The 25008-nt window shown below is 45.8% G+C and overlaps 1 protein-coding gene across 1 annotated transcript in view; it reads right to left on the reverse strand.

The window, feature by feature from the left end:
* Positions 1 to 25008, reverse strand: part of Orc2 (origin recognition complex subunit 2) — a 104230-nt gene that overhangs the window by 27942 nt on the left and 51280 nt on the right. The window contains exons 6-8 of the mRNA XM_045741073.2: positions 12809 to 13020; positions 10719 to 10851; positions 1094 to 1337 (exon numbers count right to left, since the gene is read on the reverse strand). Coding sequence (XP_045597029.2) covers positions 1094 to 1337; positions 10719 to 10851; positions 12809 to 13020 — 589 coding nt within the window. The remainder of the gene's footprint in view (positions 1 to 1093; positions 1338 to 10718; positions 10852 to 12808; positions 13021 to 25008) is intronic.

Raw genomic sequence — 25008 nt, forward strand, 5'->3', positions numbered from 1 at the left:
TAACTCCAATAAAAAAAATTGACCTCATATATAATGAAATGGGTAGCTTTATCATTTCATAACTAAAAAATTAGAGAAAATATATTAATTCAGGAAAACTTGGCTTATTAGGCAAATCGGGCCTTGAATAGTAGGCCGAAAAGTGCGTTCTGGCTACTAGGTACGACATATATATATATATATATATATATATATATATATATATATATATATATATATATTCCATATATATATATATATATATATTTTATTAAATATGACCGAAAAAGTAAGATTAATAATTCTAACACGAATTTTCTCAATCTTTCGTACATTATGCTTCACTGTTGGAGGTAAATCAAAAATCACTTCTCCAAAATTCATTTTTATTTCTAGTCTGACGCGACACGGGCGCGTTTCGTAAAACTTATTACATTTTCAAAGACTTCACAAATACACAACTGATTAGAACTTGCATTTCCCTGATTTTATATCTACTTTTGAGTGAGGTGTATATATATATACATATATATATATATGTATATATATATATGTATGTATGTATGTCCATTTTTTAGGCGATGCTGTGGTCACAAGCTGAACAGCAGTGCTGTGAGCTCATGCTGCGTGCACCAGCCTTGGTGTCTCACTCAGTACCGAGGCTCGCACACCAGGGAATGTTGCCCACAATTTTTTTTTTAAATGGAGTCTGTTTACAAGAGCCCTGAGGAAGCTGATGTGAACCGCATGTAGCCACAGGACTTTTAATCTTGCGTAAGACTCCCAAACATCACATCGTGTCGTGGGCAATTTATCGACAGTTATTCAAGACATCATATGATGTTTTGCGCACTTTAAGGGATAATTACTGACTCATTATCCAATGAAAAGAAGCTACTTTCCAAATGAGGGGAAAACTGACATACTGTATTTAAAATTTTACTCACTTAAATTAAAAGAATCCATCCACAAGTCTGACTGAAAAAATCCAAAGACAGTAATTATGACTAATACGGGGCAATCTAAAAAGATCAAATGAATGCTTGATCATAAGCAGCCAAGATCAACATATATAATACGTAATTCACTAACACAAGTCAAAGAATTATCTTACTGAGAGGAGCATTGATGTGGTCGATGGAAGCCAGGAGATGAACATTGGGAATTGAAGCCAAGTACGCAATAGCAGATTGAGCTTTTTCTCCACGAAGCATTGGACCATCTATATTGTGGATAATTATGAACAAGGATTCTGCACTTGTTTTCGTGTAGAATTCATGAATAAATTCCAGCTGCTCTTGGACACTGTGAAAACTACTCGTGTGATCTAAAATATCTTCTGTTATGTTATTTAAAATCTGCAAAGAAATAATTTGTAAAAGTTAAATCTATTGAATTCATTTAGAAAATACATATCTGTCACATAAAATACTTTTACACACATGTGCTTCCTACATACATCTACATTATCATATTTTTTGTAATTGTTAATGCTCATAATAGCCTACCAAAATTCTCTTCTCGTTTCTGTATTTTATCTATTGCTTCTCTTCCTCGCTATCAACGCATTTCCTGTCTACAGTGGAAAATTACATTAAAAGATTCAGATCTTGAGCTGTGAGACCAGAATAACACTTTAAATTAGCCTATTGCCCATAAGAAGAGATGCTGCAAGAAAGAAATAAAAGTATATAGAAACACACTTTTCCAGGTGAGAAACAGATTGAGATGCACAGGTGGAAGTTAAAAACACAAAATGAGCCAGATTGCTGTAAGAAAATAATTGTATTCAGTGAGGGGGACAAAAAAAATTGCAATGAGCCTGAAACAAAGCAGCAAACCACTTCCATTTACAGCTTTCAAGAACAAATACACCAATGCCATAACCAAGAGAAGTCCCAAAAAGCACCACCAAGGAAGAGGCCCAACAGGACTCCGACCATACTGAAGATTACAGAACAACCTCAAAGGTGGTATGTCTAGAGGCTGTTGGTCCTCACAATCAGTGCCAGAGAAGGCAACCCTAAAACAATCATGTTAAGGTGGATCTTATAATTCAGAGGCAAAAAAAATTACTGGGCACCATGCCATAAATTGAACACTAAAAAGCACAAAATCTGCTGCAGAAATGTGACCTTAAAATTATAACCAGTCAATAGGACAGTCTGTTGAGCCATGTACTTGCCTTCGTGGATGCCAGGCACACAGCGTGAGTGGTGACCTCCTGTGATCTGGTTATACTACCTAGTGCTCTCATCATACAGCAGTCAGTGGAGGAGATTATAGTTGTTACTTATGTACTTTCAAAACAATTATCTGCTACTTTAGAGGCTCCAATAATTTTTCTGAGATGGTTTCGAGTTTCTAATAAAAATTGTTAACGTAATTGAACAGTTATCCTCATTGGACTGGGGTATACGTTGTCTTTATCTCTCTCTCTCTATCAGACAAGACCAATTGAGAAGTTACTTGTTTTGGTTGAGCTTGGGCACTCAAGACAGCGTACTAGCAATGAGATGGGTGGACCCATATCTTTGGCACAAGGAAGCAAGCTTGGAAACCTTGCCAAGAATTTTTTGGGTTAGCCACCCAGAAAGGTAAGGGTCACAAAAACCCCTATTCTGGTGAAAATTGCAACCAAAAGCCGAACGAGTGGATAGAACTCCCAAAACAAAAATGAGCAAACTATGACGTCACCCATCGTCGTGCTGCTGTCTGCGCAGCCCCCCAATCCCGGGAAGGGGGAAGGGGTAGCCCCATACCTACCGCGCCAGCAATCCACACCCCAGTTCTGAGGCTGGATGTCAAAACACGCGAAAAAAAATGCAGACCGAAGGGAGGGAGGGATGCAGGGATGCCTCCAGGACTTGGCCAGAAAATGGCGTTTCATTACATTCAACGCTGGTTTTCTGGGGGGGGGGGGGCCTACGGCTCCCCGGAGCTAACTACCAACAGAGGAAAAGAATAAGGATTTACCCGGGAGGCGGTTGCTGGTCACTCCTCAACCGAAGTCGAGACAACTGGATACATCCCCCCGACCCAAAGCGACACAGGCCCGACTGGGCCCAGGAACGTTTATACAAAGTAACACACAACCAGGACCCTGTTCAACCGCCAAAATCCCTGCGCCCGAATGTCAGCCCAGGGCATATTGCCAAAGACGGCATCAAGAGCTGCAAACTTGCAGACGTCATGGGCACGGGGATAGACCGCAGGCTGGCTAGCCTTAATAACCCTGCGGACGACCTGGGAGACCCGCACCCTCGAACAGGGAAGAAGGTAAACCGGATCAACCCAAAGCGCATCCGCGGACACAGAAGCCGTGGCGCGCAAATAACGGCGGAGATGCAACCTGGTTGATACCTGGTTGATGGGGTTCTGGGAGTTCTTCTACTCCCCAAGCCCGGCCCGAGGCCAGGCTCGACTTGTGAGAGTTTGGTCCACCAGGCTGTTGCTTGGAGCGGCCCGCAGGGCCACGTACCCACCACAGCCCGGCTGATCCGGAACTTCTCTTAGAAAACCGTCCAGTTTTCTCTTGAAGATGTCCACGGTTGTTCCGGCAATATTTCTTATGCTCGCTGGGAGGACGTTGAACAACCGCGGACCCCTGATGTTTATACAGTGCTCTCTGATTGTGCCTATGACACCTCTGCTCTTCACAGGTTCAATCTTGCATTTTCTTCCATATCGTTCACTCCAGTACGTTGTTATTTTACTGTGTAGATTTGGGACCTGACCCTCCAGTATTTTCCAGGTGTATATTATTTGGTATCTCTCTCGTCTCCTTTCTAGAGAGTACATTTGGAGAGCTTTGAGACGATCCCAATAATTTAGGTGTTTTATCTCGTCTATGCGTGCCGTATATGTTCTCTGTATTCCCTCTATTTCAGCAATCTCTCCTGCTCTGAAGGGGGAAGTGAGTACTGAGCAGTACTCGAGACGGGACAGCACAAGTGACTTGAAGAGTACAACCATTGTGATGGGATCCCTGGATTTGAAAGTTCTCGTAATCCATCCGATCATTTTTCTGGCTGACGCGATATTTGCTTGGTTATGCTCCCTAAACGTTAGATCGTCGGACATCATTATTCCCAAATCCTTGACATGCTGTTTTCCTACTATGGGAAGATTCGATTGTGTTTTGTACCCTGTATTATGTTTCAGATCCTCATTTTTGCCGTACCTGAGTACCTGAAATTTATCACTGTTAAACATCATGTTATTTTCTGCTGCCCAATCAAAAACTTTGTTGACATCTGCTTGTAGTTTTTCAATGTCTTCAGCAGAGGTAATTTTCATGCTGATTTTTGTGTCATCTGCAAAGGACGACACGAAGCTGTGGCGTGTATTTTTGTCTATATCAGATATGAGAATAAGGAACAGTAGCGGTGCAAGGACTGTACCTTGAGGTACAGAGCTTTTAACATCGCTTGGACTCGATTTTATCTGATTGACTGTTACTCTTTGTGTTCTGTTCGACAGGAAATTGAGTATCCAGCGTCCTACTTTTCCAGGTTATTCCCATTGACCTCATTTTGTGAGCTATCACCCCATGGTCACATTTGTCGATCGCCTTTGCAAAGTCTGTGTATACAACATCTGCATTTTGCTTTTCTTCTAGGGCTTCTGTGATTTTGTCATAGTGGTTGAGTAACTGTGACAGACAGGATCTTCCCGCTCTAAATCCATGTTGTCCTGGATTGTGCAATTCATTGTTTTCCATAAAACTAGAAATTTGATTCCTAATCACTCTTTCAAACACTTTTATTATGTGTGATGTTAGTGCAACTGGCCTATAATTTTTTGCCAAGGCTTTACTCCCCCCCTTGTGCAACGGAGCTATATCTGCAGATTTAAGTGCTGCTGGTATCTCCCCTGTATCCAGGCTCTTTCTCCATATTACGCTGAGTGCTCTCGCTACTGGTACTTTACATTTCTTTATGAATATTGAATTCCATGAGTCAGGCCCAGGAGCCGAGTGCATAGGCATATTATCAATTTCTCTTTCAAAGTCTTCCGAGTTTGTGGTAATATCCGTTATATTATCTGCAGCTTGAATGTCATTCATAAAGAAGCTGTCTGGGTCATCAACTTTCATGTTGTTTATTGGTGTGCTAAACATAGCCTCATACTGGCTTCTTAGAATTTCACTAATCTCTTTGTTGTCCTCTGTGTACGTACCTTCATTTGTAATTAACGGTCCAATACTGGTCGAGGTTTTGGATTTTGATTTTGCGTATGTGAAAAAATATTTCGGATTTTTCCTTATCTCTTGTATAGCTTTCTGTTCCAATTCCATTTCCTCAGACTCATATGATCGCTTCAACGTTTGTTCTATTTCCTCAATCTCCCTGCTTAGGCTTGTTTTCCTTGCTTGTGATAGTTGTGTCTGCCGAAGCATTTCCGTTATTTTTTTCCTTCTCCTGTACAGTCGTCTCCGTTCTCTTTCTAGAGTGGTCCTCTTTCTGCCCCTCCTCACAGGTACGTGCTTCAAGCAGACCTTGTAAGCTTCAGCTGTCAGTTGAGCTATTCCCTGTGTGGGAGTTTTGTCGCTTAAGACCGTCTCCCATTGAATGGTTGCAAGGTCTACATTTATTTTTTCCCAGTCAATCCTCTTATTGTTGAAATTGAATTGATTGAATATTCCTTCTCGCTTGTTGGGTCTCTTAGACCTACTACCGTTATTTATGCTAGTTCACACTTCAATGAGCTTATGGTCTGAGTATGAAGTATCTGAGATTGTGATATCCCTGATTAGTTCATCATTGTTTGTGAATAACAAGTCTAGTGTGTTTTCGTTCCTAGTTGGTTCTGTAATCTGTTGATTGAGCGAGAATTTGTCACAGAATCTCAAAAGTTCTCTAACCTGTGGTTGGTTATTTCCCGGGTCATTCCCTGCTATGATATTTGTGTTTGCCGTTCTCCATCTTAGACTCGGTAAATTGAAATCTCCAAGAAAGATAATATCTGGAGCTGGGTTTGCTAGGTTGTCAAGTATGTTCTCTATTTTGTGCATCTGTTCTGTGAATTCCTCAATCGTTGTATCTGGCGGTTTATATATTAGAATAATAATTAGGTTTAGTTTCTCGAACCGGGCACAAAACATGATGCACCCCCGGCCGAAACAATCAAGCATCAACAACCCAGGGACCCCTCCAGAATGCAGCAGTCTCATTCTTCGCCAGAAAAGGAGAAGGCTGCAGACGAACAAACCGATCACCCCGGCCGAAGAAGCAGAAACCTCTGTGCCGGAGGAGACCATGAAGCTCACCTACCCAACCTCCAGAGGTCAATGCCAGCAGGAAAAAAAAAAGGGCCTTCGAAAAACAATCCGGAATCGAAGGGGCGAAAACAAAACGAGAAGAAAAAAAAAGAGACCACTCTGTCCAATGACCAGGACAGCTCAGACAGTGCATGAGCAGGCCGGAGGTGAAACAACGCCCGAGACAGCATGCGAAACAGCGCAGACTTGACATCAATACCGAAAGCAAGCTGAAGCGGCTCTGCCAGCGTCGCATGATACGAGGGGACAGTGTTTAGCATAAGAAGAAGGTCCTGGAACAACCAAGAGAGAAAGGACAACACCCTAACAGAAAGCGAAGTACAACGACAAAGGCGAAAGAAAAACTGGAAGGACCACCAGGAAACTTCATACTGCCGCCGAGACGAAGCCCGCAGGTGGGACACTAATAAGGAAGCCACCTGATCACCATAGAGATGATGATAAACGCGCGTCAAAAATACCATATGCAAAGACTCAAGGAGAAGATCGAACCATCCACGTGACGTACCGGTCCGATCTGCTGGAAGAGGCGGAGCCACGGAACAACCTCCGGGTTCGGACACCGAGCAAGCAGCGCCTGAAACCACGGCTGGGCCGGCCACCAAGGGGCCAAGAAGACAACTCTCCCCTGGTAAGTCTAAGCAAGTCAGGACCTGGAGCAATAGCTAAACCGGGGAAAAGAGGTACAGGAACCCCCACCTCGACTAGTCCTGCCGAAAGGCGTCGACCCCAACAGCCTCGCAGTCGGGAAAGAACGCCACATACAGGGGAAGGCGCGGTGACCATGCCTGCGCGAAGAGGTCCACCTCGGGGGGTCCAAACCTCTAGCAAAGCCAACGGAAGGAGTTGGTGTCGACCTTCCATTCCGTGGAGAAGGGAACAAAACGAGACAGGCCGTCGGCCAAGACGTTGGACACTCCCTGCACGTGAACTGCCAGGAAAGCCAAACTCCAAGAATTCGGCAGACAAGACACCCGAAGCGACCAGCGCCAAAGAGCCAGCCAGACCTAATCGAAGTTTCCCCCTCCCGGTTCAGACAATGAACCACCAGGAAGCAGTCCGAATGGAGCCGAATCGTCGACCAGCGGACGACTTGAATCCTCCAAAGAGCAAACCACGCCGCCGCAAACTCCCGCACAGTACTGTGGGCTCGATGAAAGGACGAATCCCACCATCCCTGGCCGGCTTGGTGAGCACTGGTCACAAAGCCCCAGCCGAGAGACGATACGTCCGTGTACACATCGAGCGAGAGCTCAGGTAGGCGCCAAGGCACTGAACCCCCCCAAAAAACGAAAAGGAAGCCAGTGATGCAGCAATTGACGCAAAGCCCCCAGGGTCTGAACCCAGCGATCGCGAGAGAGGCGGAAGGGACGTCCCCGAAGGAACCAGAACAGCCGACGAAGCCAAACCCGACTTGGCGGGTAGACCAGCATCGCGAAGTTCAAGCTCCCGCACAGAACCTCGAGCAACCACCGGGTGACCCGGGAGCTCCCCCCCCCCCCCACAAGAAACAGGCACAAGCAGGACCGCAGCCGCAGAAGAGACTGGAGGAAGTGGTCAAGAGTCCCACACAAGGCCCAGCCAGGTCCGAACCTGTGAGGGAACCAGATGGGACTTTCTCCAGTTCACCAAGAACCTGAACCCGGCAAGCTGAGAAAGAACCAGATCCCTGGCAAGCAGATAAACGGACTGGCTGGGAGCCCAAACCAATCAGTCGTCGAGGTAGGCCAACACCCGAACACCTAACAGACGCAGACGGGTCACCACGGTGCCAGGTTCAAATCGAACGGAAGACAACAAAAACGGTAAGCACAAAGCCCCACAACAAAACCGAGCCAGTCCCTGAACCCCGGATGAATTGGGACATGCCAATAAGCGTCCCGGAGGTCCAGGGGACACCATCCAGGTGCCCGGCTCCAACAGGGGCCGAACCTGGGACAGCGTGGTCATCTGAAAGGAGGGGCAATGAACCCAGGGGTTCAGACGGGACAAGTCCAGAATGAACCGCAGGTCCACTCAGTCCTGTTTCGGGACTGGAAACAGTCGGGAAACCAATCTAAAGGACATCGTTGTTTCGACCACGCCCAAGCGAACCCACTCCAAAATGACCTGACAGAGCGCAGGGAAAGAAGCCTGCCCCGCCAGCCCCGAACCCCCCACAGGAGGAATGGCCACCCAACGTCACTGGAGGCTGTGCGAAACGACTCGAAACGCCCACAAATCATGGGACCAGGCGTGAGCGAACAGTGTAAGCCAACCCTCCATCGCCCCGTCAATAGGGTGAACCGCGAAAGGGCCGGCGCCCCTTACGAGACCCAGAACCTCGCACAGATCGAAATCCGCGCCGACAAGACGAAGGCGGGTCCGAAGGAGGAGCTGAACCCGAACCTGACACCAGTTGCCTACCACGATGAGAGGAACCCCGAGCCTTGGCACGACCCTTCCGGGAAGGTCCACAACGGGACCCCCGGAGAACCAGCAAGTCCGACATAGGACGGCAAGAAGCCAAAGCAGCCTGAACATACTGCGTAACGATGGAAGCCTCAAACAAAATAGGGCAAAAAGGGGAAGACATCCTAAGAGCCGAGGCCAAAGCCGATTCCACAGAGGAGGCATAAAACAGAGCCACCGCATCCCACAAGATCGGCGTGAAAGCTTCAGCACGGCAGCCAACGAGCGAGCCACCGAGGCCAAGGGGCAAGACTCAGGAACAGCCCCTAGCGCCCCACATCCTCTAAGCCAGGCGGAAGATGGCTCCAGGAAGGAAAAGAAGCTCAAGGCTGCAACCAAAAGGCCCCGAGCGCGCAAGTCCTCCGCCACCTGCGCTGCCGAAAGGGAGGGAATCTGCACATGGAGCTGAACAAAACCAACATCCCGGGGAAGGGCAGGAGCAAACAAGCACTCATTGAGGTGCTCAAGGTCGCCCCCCAGGAAAACCTGAAGCACCGTCGAAGCTTCTTGCCACTCAAGCTTACATGAGCGGCAGGAGGAGTGCCAAGCCTCCACGGTAAAGACAGGACAGTCCGCCAGCCAGGACGACTTCGAAACCTCGTAACGGAGGCAGAAAGGGAACGAAGTCCCAAACCTGAAAGCCTTTTGAACTTTTTAAATGGACTGAACCAGGGTCGAAGCAACCCAAACCCCCAAGTCCAGGTCCCTATAAGCAAAACGGGGCAGCCCCGGGGCATCTGGGTGAGTAACCAACCGAGCGCGTTGCAACAACCGAAACCTAGAATGCAACGCCTGCGCAGCCTGTACCCGAAGATGATCATCCACAGATTGGGAAAATTGAGTCACCAGCAAACAACAATACTCGTACAACGTACCCCAAGGAACAGAGCCAGGCGCTGTGATAGGTGACAACAAGCTGCGCAGCACCCTGCGGCCCTTACCAGTGCAAAAACTGCCTCTTACTCTAAGGTAAACTAGGGAGATAAAACACACAAGTACCCAAAGGGTGGCCGAGAAACCGAGCAGTAAAACAGACACACAGAGGCAGAGCCAAAGGAACCTGTGGAAGGTAACCCCAAGCCGCAAGGGCAGTACTTACAAGGCACCTAGGGAAGGGAACCCTAGGTGCATGCAGCCTGAGTACCGAGGAATAACCCCTGGCTTTCGCACCCCTGGAGAACAGCAACCACACACAAGGCACAGCGCCGCAAAAATACTGGAGCCAGAGCACACAACTGAGCCGATAGCATCAGCCTCAAGAACTGGGGTATGGATTGCTGACGTGGTAGATCTGGCGCTACTCCTTCCCCCTCCCGGGGAGGGGGGGGGGGGGGGCTGCGCAGACAGCGGCGCAACGACGGGTGACGTCATACTAGTTTGCTCGTTTTTGTTTGGGGAGTTCTATCCACTCGTTTGGCTTTTGGTTGCAATTTTCACCAGAATAGGGGTTTGTTTTGGAACGCCTACCTTTCTGCGTGCCTAACCCGGTCGATGGCAGACATAGAATGCTTCCAATTACACGGGGGTTTCTATAGGCCATTGCTCCCGTTGCCTCTCTAGAGGGGGCCAGGTTCTGGCTCATGGTCCCCAGTAGGCCCATAAGAACTCTCTACACATGACTGATGCCAAAGTCTGACATTAGCATATCAGCCTAGTAAGCTCCGGGGAGCCGTAGGGGCTCCCCCCCAGAAAACTCAAGAATAGGATAAATATCAAATAAATATGAACTGCTGGAAATTACTATTAGGTGGTGATCTAAAGTTGTAATCCCCAACTGTTTAAGAATCCGAGTCTATATCAGAATTTTGTTTATACCTGTGAAACTATTATGTATGTGTATATGGTATAACAACTTACATGGATATCAGCACTATGGTGGCTGGATATATGACTTGCAACAATAGGCTGACAACTAATATACTGTATTAAAAGAGGCATGGCAAGTACAAAATTAAATCCAAGTATACCTGTAATTGCATTACCATACCATATATTAAAAACTTACATTTTTAAGAGTGAGGGATGGAAAGAAACCATTGACAACGATGTGGTCAAAATCAGGTAAATATTCTTGCTGGAACTTTGAAATTAGTTGTTTCTTGCTTCCAAGACCATAAAGGAATATGCTGAAGCCTTCACTGTAAGGTTAAAACATTTGGTAAATAACATGATAAAAATGGGAGTTGAGTGTACAATACTGTAACAGTACTGTATATGAAAAGCACATTTCTGAGCAGACTCGCTTGGTTACCCCCTAGATTAATATACCGCTGCCATAAGGAAAAATAACAAGTCAGTTGCAGGGAAACATTTGAGGTAGAAGTGCCACAGGAAACTTAAAACATTCCCGCAAGGCCAAACTTATACTAGGGAACAGTGGAAGAATTTATTCATATAAAGTGAACTGTAAATTATTCAATGTTGTGTAGAAAAGGAATGGACTGTGTAAGGATAATTTATCAGAAGGCATTGTATAGTGGTACTGTACTGCACCAGAAAACCTGAGAAAGAGTTTTGTGATTGTGCAACCATAAAAAAATCACGTGATGTATTTGCAAAGAGACATCTTGTACAGGAAGCACATACAAAAAATTCCAAACTTTGTGTCCCCTTTATGGATATCAAAATATGAAATATTTAATAGGTAAGGACTTTGACAAGTGCTCAGCGAATATGGAGTTGGCATAGTTCTGATAACCATTCCACTGAAAGCGCTTTCATAATACCCACAGCAAGTATGAGCCGCATATGTCAATGCTTCAACATGTGGGCAACTGGATATCATTTTGCCAAATTTCAGTTGTGCTTGCAACCTTTAGAGTGGCTGTATTTTGATAATTTGGGAAGCTATCAGCGCTAACCAACCCCTCTAAGAAAGTCATATGACACCCTAACCAAACTTCTAGATCAGTCACATGTCACCTTCTCCCATCACCTCTAAAGACAATATTCATATATATTTAGCATTATAGTGATGACAATAGGGTTTCCCTGAATAAACTTGAGGAACCTGTATGAAATTTTGATTGAGTGGTGAGAAACACATCCTTCGTGGCAGAAATTGAGCATGCATGAACTGAACCCAAGGCACCTAACAGGGCAGCAAGTCACCAATACATACATTTATGAATGCTCCCCCAAAACAAAAGTAAAACAGCTAAATTTATTTGCCATTGTCTCAATTTATAAATGAGCATGTAAAAGTTACTTGTGTAATTAGTGTCTGGTTTGTTATTTATTAATGTATTTGTTTAAAACATTATTGATTTCCAAAAATTCCCGAGTGAGAATGTTTACTTTGCTATGGAAGATTCCCTCTCAGTAGCAGACCGATTTTGATGCCCACTGATGTGAGGAGGCAAAACAGATTTTGAAGTGAGAGATGCCTACAGTGAGCCAAGACAGTCACAGGGGGCAGGCATGTCAATAGTGGCCATACAGTCTCACTGCCATACACTCAGGAAAGCTACCCTGAAATGATAGATCAAACCTATCATCAAGCATGTCATTAGATACAACTTTTACTGGATCTAGTTTCAATCAAGGTATTATGAAACTCAAAGTGTACAAGTTACTGCATATTAATTTTGGAGACTCGATGTGTAGAACACTATACTGTTGGAAGAAGAGCAATTCCAGAAATATGTACACTATAAACCAATTTAATTAAAGGGTTTATAGTGTATTTATAGTTTAAAGGGTATAACACAATGTTTGGTTTTAGAATTAACATAGGGTCATATAAATAGTTTTGCTGTCAACACTTCTAAATTTATCAATCAATTCATTTTTTCGGGTGACAGGCAGCCTGTGTATGTATATATTAGGTTAGTATCGAGGTCCCCCCACTGAAATACAGACCCTTCCCAAGATGCAACTCCACAACAGATGACTAACTTCCAGGTACCTATTTACTGCTAGGTGAACACAAGGCATTAGGTGAAAGGAGACTTGCCCAACCACTTCCCTCCCGCCCGGGATTTGAACCTGAAATCTGAACCCAGGATTCCTGATTGTGAGTCAAGAACGAATCCAACTGTCCTACTGAGATACTAAATAAGAACTCGAGTAGGAAAATAAGCCAATGAAACTAACCACAAAAATGTCATCCATCGAGGAAACATATTCCTATGTTCCTCAATTAGTGCCGCTCTTTCTTCTTTATGGGATGCAGCCACACTCGAAAGGATTGTCTGAAGGGCCTCTGAAGACAGCCTAGGAGTTTCTAGCCGACTGAGGGTGTGATCTGAGGTAACTATTTTCCCTGTATCACCATTGGATGTGAAATAATCATCTGACTTACCAATCTGGAAACGAATAAGTAAATTATTACAAATTTCTGGCCAAAAATAAAATGACAAAAGCACTCATGTCTTGCTACATTTCCTCAAACTCCAAAATGTTTCATTAAATCACTAAATTCCCCTGCCTGTGGAATCTTACCTTATTTGTACGTTTTTATACGTATACCAGGCATTTCCTTTTCCACCAGTATAAACTTAGAGAGGAAATAATCATTCCCCACATTCTTTAATTTTAAATGAACACATGCTCCCATCTGAGAAACAAAATTTATAATAAAAATTAAATCATAAAAACAAATTATAATTCAATGTCCCACACAAAGGAGACAGTAAACAAGACCTAAAACTATATAAATAAAGATTGGCAGAGCCTCAAACTGTCCAGACAGATCCACATGTCAAACTGCTGAAAGAGACAGAGCCTCATAAAGGGGAGGGAATATGAACAACGTAAAGAGGGCGAGGAAACAGGGTTGAACTAGTCACATTAACCAGAACAACAACTTGGCTTGCCAATATCACCAATCACACCTATATGGAGTGGAGTACCTGGACCAGAGGAAAATGGTAAAGGAAAGAGCAAAAATTCAAGTCCAGATGAAACATGCCCACCACAAAACCAGTGTTGAATGCAATGTAGTGCCAATTTTTGGGCAAGCCCCAGTGGTTCCCTGAAGCTACATTGCTGATATAGTGCCAAACTACTAAGTGCCATCAGTCGTGGAATTCTTCCAGGCCTACTGCGGACCACAAGCCAGAACCTGGTCCCCTCCAAAGAGGCAGAGAGAGCAGTTGCACTATGATCGAATTCTTAGTGAATTTTAACCATGTCCGCCACCACTGGGAAAGCACCAACAGTCAATGAGACAAAATAAACTACTGCTGGTTATAAGGAAATATCAATGTCTCAATTCACTATACGAATTCCCCAAACAATTTAAACAAACGATCAAAAAGGTATGAAACCGTTTGCCCCACCTCCCCCCTTCATTTGGCGGGGGAGGGAGGCAGACCGCGTCAGCTGGCTGCTCCACCCTAAGTTCTATGACAATGGGATAAGCTACCCCTGACTCCCTAGGGCAGAGAGGGTGTCAGGGAACCACCAGGGCTAGCCCAGAAATTTTAGTTTCATTTCCTTCAACACTGGTTTTCTGGAGGTCACTTTTGGCTCCCTAAAGCTACCAACCCACAGAGAAGGAAAACAAGAGCACTCAACATGGAGGAGGAGGAAGGACTGCAGGTATCACAATAAAGAAGAAACCACGGGCCATGACACACGACCCAAGGCCTCACAAGGCAGACAAAGACCAAGAATATGCACCAGAACCTGGGTGCCATAATCCAGTCCCACCATCAAAACCCCCCTGTACCCAAGTAACTGCCCAAGACATAGATGAAAATAGCGGAGAGAGCAGCAAACATACGAATGTCATGAGCATGAGGGAAGACCGAAGGCAGGCCAGGTTGAAGAACACTGCGGACAACTGGAGAAACATGAGCCCTGGAACAGGGGACCAGGAAAATCTGAGCAACCCACAACGAGTCCCACCGAGGCTAAGCAATGGCATGAAAGTAGCAACGAAGAACTGCCAACGGGCAAAAAACAAGATGTACTCCCAGCCTAACCAACCAACCAACCATCAACCCCCAATGGACCCCTGCGGAAGCCAACTGACTCATTCTTCACCAGAAAAGGAGGAGCCAGCAGCAATCAAAACAACCCCATGGGCTGAAGGGGCCATGGTAACCGAAAATCCGATGAAAAATGGAATATTTACGAAAAATTACGAAAAATACTACAACGTTCTGGCAACACTGTGGTCCAAACCGTTTAATGATATCTTGAAAATTAACGTAATTAGAGTCAAATTTCCCGCTGCAACTTTCGTGAATCTGGTCCTCGCGGCGTGAGTGCGCCGCGGGGTATTGTATCTTACATTGTAGAAGTCTTATTTTTCGTAATAGCGTTGAAAATAACATTTTATGCATAAAATGAATATAAACTCACTCATTGGCAACAGTATCGTGTGAGAGAGAGGGTGGTATGTGGCTCAGCCCCATCAGTGACTGTGTCTCACGTGGGGGGTGGTTGTATCGCTGACGCGCTCTCACACTATCTCCCAGAACTCATGCTATTATTGTTATTTGTACTGCAATATGACTTACCAAACGAACAAGAGACAAGCATTGAAAGCTAGATGCATGCGAGCTCTCCATAGAAGGTACTAGCTGGCTGCAATGCGTAAATCACGCATGACCGCGAGTAGAGTAACTTGTCGCGCGCGCTACGCAACTCCAACTTTTACAACTAGATCTGGTTTCACAGCCTTTATTTATTATTCAATTTACATGAAACTTGCACATTATATGTAGAGTTTACGCCTCTATAAACGGATGTCATTATTCTTATCTACGTAGATTTACTGATTTTATAAATAATGATACACTTCATTTTGTTGCATACGTTTTTGGGAAACTTTTATAAATCTGTATTATTGCACTAAATACATCTGGGATAATGATGTGACATGCAAATCTTTATTATATAGTAAGGTCATACCTGCGTGTCGTAGAAATGATTTTGGTTCACAATTGTGGGCTGTGAAATCAATTGAACATGGTTGAAAAATTCAATTTTTTTTTTTTTTCTCCGTCTCTATTTAGGCTGAGATGCTGAAACTTGGCCTAGGTGCAGCACCTTTCACATGTATCAGGATAATAAATTATGAATACCCTACAACAATTTTTTATATCCTGGTACCATGGCCCCTGAAGGAACAAAAATCCGGAAGTGAAGGGAACAAAAAGTCGTATAAAAACAAACACAGACTGAAGGGGACACCATAAAACGAGCAGGAAAAAAAGAAAGAATAGGGGCCAAAAAACTATGCAGGCTTAGACCATGCATGAGAAAGCCAGGAGGTGAAACGGTGCTCAAGAAAGATTTCAAAACAGGGCCAAGGAAGTATCAACCTCAAATGCAAGTTGCTGCAGCTCACTAGCACCACACAATCTGAGGCAACAGTATTCGGCATTCTGAACCAGAGAAACCAAGAAAGAAAAGACAGGACACCCAAAACCTACCCTGAAGAACAACGATGAGGGGTGAGGAATTGGCAGAAAGCATGTCAATGAAACTTCATTCTGTTGCTGAGAGAAGGACCACCGGTGGGACACCAGAAAACCAGCCACCTGATCACCACAGAGATGGAAATAACATGCGTCAGAACCTGAGACACGAAGACTGGAGAAGGAGGAACCAGCGAGGTACGTCACTGGACCAATCTTCTGGAAGAAGCGGAGCCGCCAAAATACGGCCAGGTTCAGACACCGAACAAGCAGCACCTGAAACCAAGGCTGGGTCAACTGCCAGGGAGCCACAAGGATCAATCTTCCCTGTAGAACTCTGTTACGACCCCGAGTCCAATTTGGAACTCTGCAAAGGAACCCAGGATTGTAGTATCTCTGTTTACACACATGTAATAGGAATTATTCACTCTTAAGTATTTTATAGTGATAGGCACTGAAAGTTATGGATTAATTGTGGGATTTTGGCTTGTTAAATTATAGTTCGTTTGTTAGGTTGGAGTTTAAGAAGAAGTGAACATTTTATATTCAAGTGGACTGAAACCGCATCTTGCCAAATAGCGGTCGATCGTTTCCTTGCCAGACGTAAGAGCATTTTAGACGCTCAGAGTTGAAAGTACTGTACGCTGTGTTAACATTCTGTTAATGTATTGTAAAGCTAGGATGTTAGCTATACTTAGAACTGCAGAGTGGCAATTTAATATTGTATTGAAGGACAAGCATCCTGTTACTGTACAATCAGTTGTTCACACTCGAGTAAATTTAATCTCTACACAAACTACCAACGGGTCGGACTTGGACTGTGGGCTCTCTCTTCTTACCTCTTTCCAGTCTCTTCTCTCCTTAATTTTTATTGTACAGGATAAGTAAATACTATTAGTGTTTACTTTATGTTCTAAGTGTAATTGTGTCCTAGTCTATTCTTTTGAGTTCCACGTGTTAAATTCTCTGGGGCTTGACTAGTGAACACGTGTTGCGTGTTATAGATGTACAAGTTAAGTGGGGTGTGCTGTACCTTAACCCTCAAACCGCGTATATCATGTATAAATGATATCAGTGACAAAACCGAAACCCCGCACATCATTTATATATGATTTCGTGTCTAGCGCTATAATTTAAACGCCCCGCCTGGGATAGGGGCAGCTATAGTACAGCCACGACCGATAGTTGCCAGATGCCACCTAGAAAAAAAATACAGGCCAACATTCTTGGGTGTTATAGCATCAGTAATTAGCAAGCCACCAAGGCTGGCGCACGCAGCACGAGCTCACAGCACCGCTGTTCAGCTTGTGACCACAGCATCGCCTACAAATGCCAAAATATATTTGATACTACTATTATTTAGCAGTGATAGTATTACTGAAGCCCCCTGACTGTGATAAAACTGACCAAGATTCTGATAATAGCAGGATTGTGGTGATATTTAGCACTTCCATGGAGAGAGGAGTAAAGCTGTGAGAGGGAGGGTTGTGGCGTTGTCTTCTGACTGTGTGGCCACCATTTATTGACTGCACTCACCATACCAGCTTAGTGGTTCGCTATGGTGAACACAAATGTAGATACTTACATATAACGTGTGTATAGTGTGTGATAACAGCGAGAGGAGTAAGTTGGGAGCCGCCATTTTGGTGAGGGAGGAGCGTCGTCTGCACGACTTGGCATGTTGTTTACTGGTGGCCACTATGGTCTTTGGGCACCATACCAGCTTATTTGTACAGGTATGGTGAATAAAACAGGTAGATACTTATATATAATGTGTGTATATAGTGTAATAACACCACAAACAATATTGTTGGAGGAGAAATATTAGTGCGTCTGGCCTTGAGGGCGGCCGCCGATCAGCTGACTGTGTGAGTAGCTACGTCTTTCTGCATTTACTCACCATACAAGCCGAGATGTACAGTTATGGTGAACAAAACATGTAAATACGTATATATAACGTGTGTGTATAGTGAATATATGCAAAAACAGTATTGTGGGAGGAGGAGAATGAGGGTGAGTGAGGTGGTGTTGAGGGAGGGAGTGGCAGTGAGTGGCTCGTTGGTGTTTGGCGGTCACTCCTTGTTGCTTTTTGACTCACAAGACCAATTTAGTAGTTCGTTATGGTGAACAAAACATGCAGATACTTATATATAACATGTGTATATAGTGTAACAACAGCAAAACTATTTGTTTATTGTTTTATGAACATAATTATTGAATCACTAATATGCACACCATAATTTTGAGTACAGTGTTGGTTCACACACACACACACACAAAAAAAAAAAAAAAAAAAAAAAGTTGTTACATTCTTGTACAGCCACTAGTACGCGTAGCGTTTCGGGCAGGTCCCTGGAATACGATCCCCTGCCGCGAAGAATCGTTTTTTCATCCAAGTACACATTTTACTGTTGCGTTAAACAGAGGCTACAGTTAAGGAATTGCGCCCAGTAAATCCTCCCCGGCCAGGATACGAACCCATGACATAGCTCTCGCGGAACGCCAGGCGAGTGTCTTACCACTACACCACGGAGACTTTTTTTGTAGCGCCTGTGGGTGTGAATTCCATTTGGGCCCCTAGCGGTTTGAGGGTTAAGGAACGTAGACCTTACCTATAGTTTGCTGTATGTATCTCGTCTTCTGCCTATGTGGGGTCAGAGAGGTAACGTAAGATTGAGGAGGTAAAGTATTTGTTGTACTTGGGGGGGGGGGTTAAGGTTTAATAAATTATATAAAGGTAATTTAAAGCTGAAATTTCCATCACCCTTACGGTACTGGGGTTTAGGCGATCAACGCTGATGACAGACTATTTTTGGTACTATAACTTATTCCTTTACTGGGAATTGTTTTCCTGGGGGCCAGGTCTTGCCTAACCCCATTGGGTGGAGCTCCCTTACCTTTATTTTAACCCCTACAGAGCACCCACTTTTGTAACAGACTACAATTTCAGCAGGAACCGGAGCAAGAGCTGGACCAGGGGTAAAGGTACAGAAACCCACACCTTGACCAATCCAGTCAAAAGCATTTACCATGAGCCTTACTGTTACGATATCAACACCATTGGTGGAGTGAGGAGTGGCAATATCAACGCCATCTATGGACCTGCACTCGAACTCCAAAGCATTAAGTGAGATAAAGAAAATGCTATCTGTTAGTGGAGGTTGTGGCATCTGTGGAAGGCTCCTGTTTCATACCTCAGTTAGGAGGTGAGGTCGATGATGACCTCTGGTGAGTGAAATAACAATATCAACGCCATCTAGATTGTGCATTCGATTACATTTCAGTTCCCCGGTGAAAGGTGTCATCCTATGTTCTCCTCGTATACTTTCTGTTAGGCTAATGACTTACGTCCACAGAGGTGATGTAGAGTCTATTGCACTGTTGGAAGCAGTTCACCTTGGGCAGTCCCTAATTCCTGACTTGTTCCTGTGAGAAGACAAGTGGCCACCGTCAGTAGTAGACTGTGTGTTAGCTGTTGTACTTATGCAGTGATTGTGTGGACCAACATACCCGGGATTGGGCCAAGAGGAGATACAAGGCGACAATATTGGCCATCTGCTGAGAAGTGCTGCTAGTATGTAGACATCTGCCAGGGTGTTAGTGGTGACCCCTGAATGTATTGTATGTGAACCCTGTCAGCGTGTTGCTGAAGCCCTCTGCCAGTGTGTTTCTAGAGAGCAGATTTGGGGTATTTGGACATTGTGATGTATGGTGTGTGGACTGGCCCATGTTGAGGAAGGTGAATTTATCAGTGATTACCAATTGAACGTGGACGACATATACTTGAAAATAGTGGACTCACCGGGATTTGAAGAACACTGCTGATATATTAAGGGTCCTGTGTGAAAGACACTGTGTGCATAAGAGTAGTTATACTTCAACAGATAACATATTGGTGAAGTTGTTATTTCATCTTGATTATCCCTCCCTTTATTCCTTGCATAATTACTTGCTACTGCCAATTCTTGATAAATTACAATTGACTTGGGGGTGGGATCATAGAATAGTAGGCTCTAAGGCCCCATAAGCAGAAAGAACTTGCTTACTGGCTCAAGCAGGCCATAACACTTACAGTCAGGGAATGGCGCAGTGGAAGGAAGGCACGGTAACCAGGCCGACGCAAAGACTTCCATGTTCGGGCGCCCACACCCCCAGCAAAGCCAAGGAAGGAGTCGGCAGCAACGCTCCACTCAGTGGAGATGGGACAGGACCGAGAAGACAGACGGCCAGGATGTTGGACACTTCCCAGACATGAACGGCATGGAGAGCCAACCTCGAGAAACCAGGAGACGAACTACATGTAGAGTCCAGCTCCACGAGACGGAGACTGAAGAGAACCTCCCCAGTTGAGACAATGAACCACAAAGAAAGAATCCAAAGGGAGCCGGACCATGAAGCCCTGAGGGATCCGAACCCTCGGCAGAGCAAACCACACAGCCACAAGCTCCCACACCATATTGTAAACCCAATGAAAGCAAGGGGACCATGGCCCCTTGGTCAGGCCAATCAGCCACCATGCTGGTTCTTGAAAGAACCAGCAAGGACATGTGAACTGGCTGGGAGAAAACACCAGCCTATTGTCAAGGTAGGCCAGGACCCAAACACCGTGACACAGATGGGCCACTACGACCCGAGCCAAATGTGTAAAATGCAAGGAGCCAGAGGACCCAAAAACGGGAACCTGTCATCACTTGACAAAGGTAACCAATCCTTGAACCTCACATGTATCAAAGCTCACCAGGATGTGTCTAGGAGGTCCAGGGAATCAAACAATTGCACGAATTGAAGACAAGATGGACTTGGAACAATGGGGTCATCCAAAAGGAGAGCAAATAAAGTCACTGGTTCAACCTGGACAGAGCAAAGAAGAGGATATCTGGAGAATTCTAATCCAGGACCGAAAAAGGCATGAACCAATTGAAGGGAAGTGGTTAGTACAACCATCCCCTGAAAACACCAACTCCAAGATGACCCGAGGAAGATGAGGAGAGATCAGCCCGAAAAGACCCAACACCCCAAAATGAAAAGGGACTAACCAACTTCACCGTAGGCCAAATATTAACCTATTAACCTGAAAAGCCCACAAACTGAGGGACCAGGCACTGGAAAACTACACAAGCACCCCCCCACCTTTCCCATCAAGGTGTGAACCACGAAATGGGCCAGCACGAACCCCTAGAAGTGGAAATCTGAAGTAGAGCACAGCACCGACCAGACGAAGAACTGGCTGAAGGAAGTGCACGTGGCCTGGCTGCTGGCTGCAAAACTGTCCTACCCCAAGCAGGTAAAACCCTAACCCCACCAAACTGCCATGAACATGAGGACAACCCCATTCCACAACCTTCTCCAGAAATCACAAAGGAGAAAAAGGAGAGGCGGAAGAAGAGCCCGGGCCCACGCACAAGATAAGAGGCGGTTAGCAATGCCTGGCAGCATGGGAGCTGGGAGACAAAAATGCAGCTACTGCCTCTCAAAGGGGATGGTGGTATAAAGACCAAAACCCCAGCAAGAAGGGCATTGCAGAGCCCCAGCCTCTCTAGAAGTCAGTCCAAATGCAGCTCAAGAAAAGCATGACAACACCCAGGTGCGTTATACTTTCGCACTTGGATGCAGCCAGATAACATCCAGGTGCGAAGGTCTACTGCAACCAGTGTACCAGACCACTAAGAAACCCAAACCTGGAGCTGTAACATCCCGACGTTCTTCGGGAGAGCAGGGCAAACAGGCCAACATGGAGAGGCGCAAAGAAAACCCCCTCAAAAAACCTGGAACACGGAAAAAGCCTCTTGCCACTCACGTGAGTGGGACCAACAAAATCCACTCCCAGAGAAAAATAGAGGGGTATCTGCCAGTCAGGACAACTTGAGAACGTCATAACATGTCCAAAAAGTAAAAGGAGAACCAAACCTAAAAAGAGGCCAAAACCCTGACCTAGGCAAAATAAGGGTCGCACAGGAGGTATGCACAAAGAACATCCACCGGGAGAGGCGGGAGACTGGAATCTCCGAAAGGACGAATCCGGGGAACCAAAAGGCACCCGGAATCGAACCGTGAAGGGGGCCCTGCACCATATGAACTCGTACAGGGACAGGGGAACAAAAACCCCATACCCTGCTAAAGGAAACCCTCTGCAGAAGGAACAAGCATCCATGAAGGATCAAACAGGACCCGAAGGACCATGGCTGACTCCCCATAAGCCCCGGAAACCACAGCTAAGGGCCCCCAGGGGCACACCCACCACTCAGGATAGAGAAGTAGAGTCCAAGGGAAAAGTCTTCAAAGGTTGGGGCTGACTGAAAAGAAGACCCAGAAGCCTCAGCAGGATCATCAGGCTCGACTGCCTTCATGCCTAAGTTGAAAGGGGACAAACCTCAGAGCTGACCAAGCCACATATCCCGAGGTAAACCTAGCCCCAACCCCAAAACCCTTAGATGCAATGTGACAGGAAGGAAAGGGTAGAGGGGGTAGAAGAAGAAGGGGGGAGGAGAAAAAGAGGGGGGGAAAGAAGAGAAGAGGGGGAAAAGAAGAGAAGAGGGGGGGAAAGAAGAGAAGAGGGGGGGGAAGAAGGGGGGGGAAGAAGGGGGGGGGGAAGAAGGGGGGGGGAAGAAGGGGGGGAGGAAGAAGGGGGGGGAAGAAGGGGGGGAGGAAGAAGGGGGGGAGGAAGAAGGAGGGGGGAAGAGGGGGGGGGAAGAAGGGGGGGAAGGGGGGGGAGGAAGAAGGGGAGGGGGAAGGGGGGGAAGAAGGGGGAGGAAGAAGGGGGGGGAAGGGGGGGAAGAAGTGGGGGGAAGAAGTGGGGGGAAGAAGGGGAGGGGAAGAAGGGGGGGAAGAAGAGAAGGGGGGTGGGGGAAGAGGGGAAGGGGGGTGGGGGTGGGGGAAGAGGGGAAGGGGGGGTGGGGGAAGAAGAGAAGGGGGAAAGAAGAGAAGGGGGAAAGAAGAGAAGGGGGGGGAAAGAAGAGAAGGGGGGGAAGAAGAGAAGGGGGGGAAGAAGAGAAGGGGGGGAAGAAGAGAAGGGGGGGAAGAAGAGAAGGGGGGGGAAGAAGAGAAGGGGGGGGAAGAAGAGATGGGGGGGAAGAAGAGAAGGGGGGGAAGAGGAGAAGGGGGGGGGAAGAAGAGAAGGGGGGAAGAAGAGAAGGGGGGGAAGAAGAGAAGGGGGGGGAAGAAGAGAAGGGGGGGAAAGAAGAGAAGGGGGGGGGAAAGAAGAGAAGGGGGGGAAAGAAGAGAAGGGGGGGGGAAAGAAGAGAAGGAGGGGGAAAGAAGAGAAGGGGGGGGAAAGAAGAGAAGGGGGGGGAAAGAAGAGAAGAGGGGGGAAGAAGAGAAGGGGGGGAAGAAGAGAAGAGAAGGGGGGGAAGAAGAGAAGAGAAGGGGGGGGGAAGAAGAGAAGGGGGGGGGAAGAAGAGAAGGGGGGGAAGAAGAGAAGGGGGGGAAGAAGAGAAGGGGGGGAGAAGGGGGGGGAGAAGGGGGGGGGGAAGAAGAGGAAAAAAAGGGGGAGGGAGGGAGGGAGGCAGAAAAGAGGGAGAATACCCCATGCCCGAAGGTGAAGGAAGAGGTGGAGTGGACAGAACCATGATTAAATTAACCAACACCTCCAATTCTGAAACCCTAAACACAAACTGGGGCAGCTCCAGGGCATTTAACCTCAATAATGACCTTTTTCTTATAATCAGACTGCTGTAAAACAGAATACCTCAAGTGTCAAGTGATTGCTGCCTGAAAACACTGAAATCCTCACAAGAGTTTGTTAGGTGAGCATCGTGCAGAACAAGTCCCACATAACTCAGGGTTGAAGGTGTCACCAACCCAGCAGGCAGCATGGTGGAGACAGAAAGGTATCAGGATCACCACATGGCTCAAGCGATGCACAACCCTAGAACCATTCAAGGCAAGTGGGGGTTCAGCTGGGATATCAAGTGGACCACTGAGCCTGCAGGGCTTTTCCAGGATCTGCAGGGAATGGCCCCGCGGGAAATCCAGGCACTGGGATCACTATGCTGGAACCCTGATTAGGAAATGGGTCATCCAGTGTGTTATTTTTTTTTTTTTTTTTTTTTTTGTTTTTTGGTAAGAAGTCTCATCACAAAATACATGGAATTGCAGCATCTCCATAACCCTGGACAACCTGGTTTCAGAACAGGGCACTCTTGCCTATCACAGTTGCTGGACCACTATGATCTGGCCTTAGATGCCATGGAAGACAAACAAAATGCTGATGTAATTTACACAAGATTTTGATCACAGATTACACAAAATTACACATTTTGCATTCAAAATGCGTTCAAAAGTAATTACCGGAAAAACAGGCAGATGGATCTACAATTCAGATGGATGTTAGTCAGATGGATCTGAATAACAGAACCCAATGTATTCACCTAGTTGTGCTTGCGGGGGTTGAGCTCTGCTCTTTTGGCCCGCCTCTCAACTGTTAAATCAATCAATCAACTGTTACTAACTACAAACTTTATACACACACACATTGTGTGTGTGTGTGTTAATTAAAATTTTCCACTTTTGATTAGGGAAGTGAGCATCACACTGAAGAGTCATACTGCTGCAGGCTCGAGGATAATTCAAATTATCTAAGTGTTGGGAGTAGGGTGAAGGTTGCAAGTGGTGTCTCAGAACACATGAAGGTGTAGGGAATTTGAAAATAACATAAGAGATAAGAAATAAGTGTTAGTGAATGAAAAATCTTGGGTAGAAAAGTTGATCTTTCAAAACAGCAGAAGGTAAACAAAAATGGCCGCCACCACAGGGATCTTTTGCAGGTTTCTCACAACAAGATGCAATGAAAGGTGGTTTTCTTGGCAGGTTAGTAATCATTGAGGACTTGCTAAAGAATTATGAAGAAAAAATTATTAAATTGGAACAAGAAAATGAAGGTCTCAAGATTGAGTTTTGTAATTTAAAAGGAAGTATTTTCCAGCA

Source organism: Procambarus clarkii, chromosome 22 (assembly GCF_040958095.1).
Source record: "Procambarus clarkii isolate CNS0578487 chromosome 22, FALCON_Pclarkii_2.0, whole genome shotgun sequence".
Classification (NCBI taxonomy): Eukaryota; Metazoa; Arthropoda; class Malacostraca; order Decapoda; family Cambaridae; genus Procambarus; species Procambarus clarkii.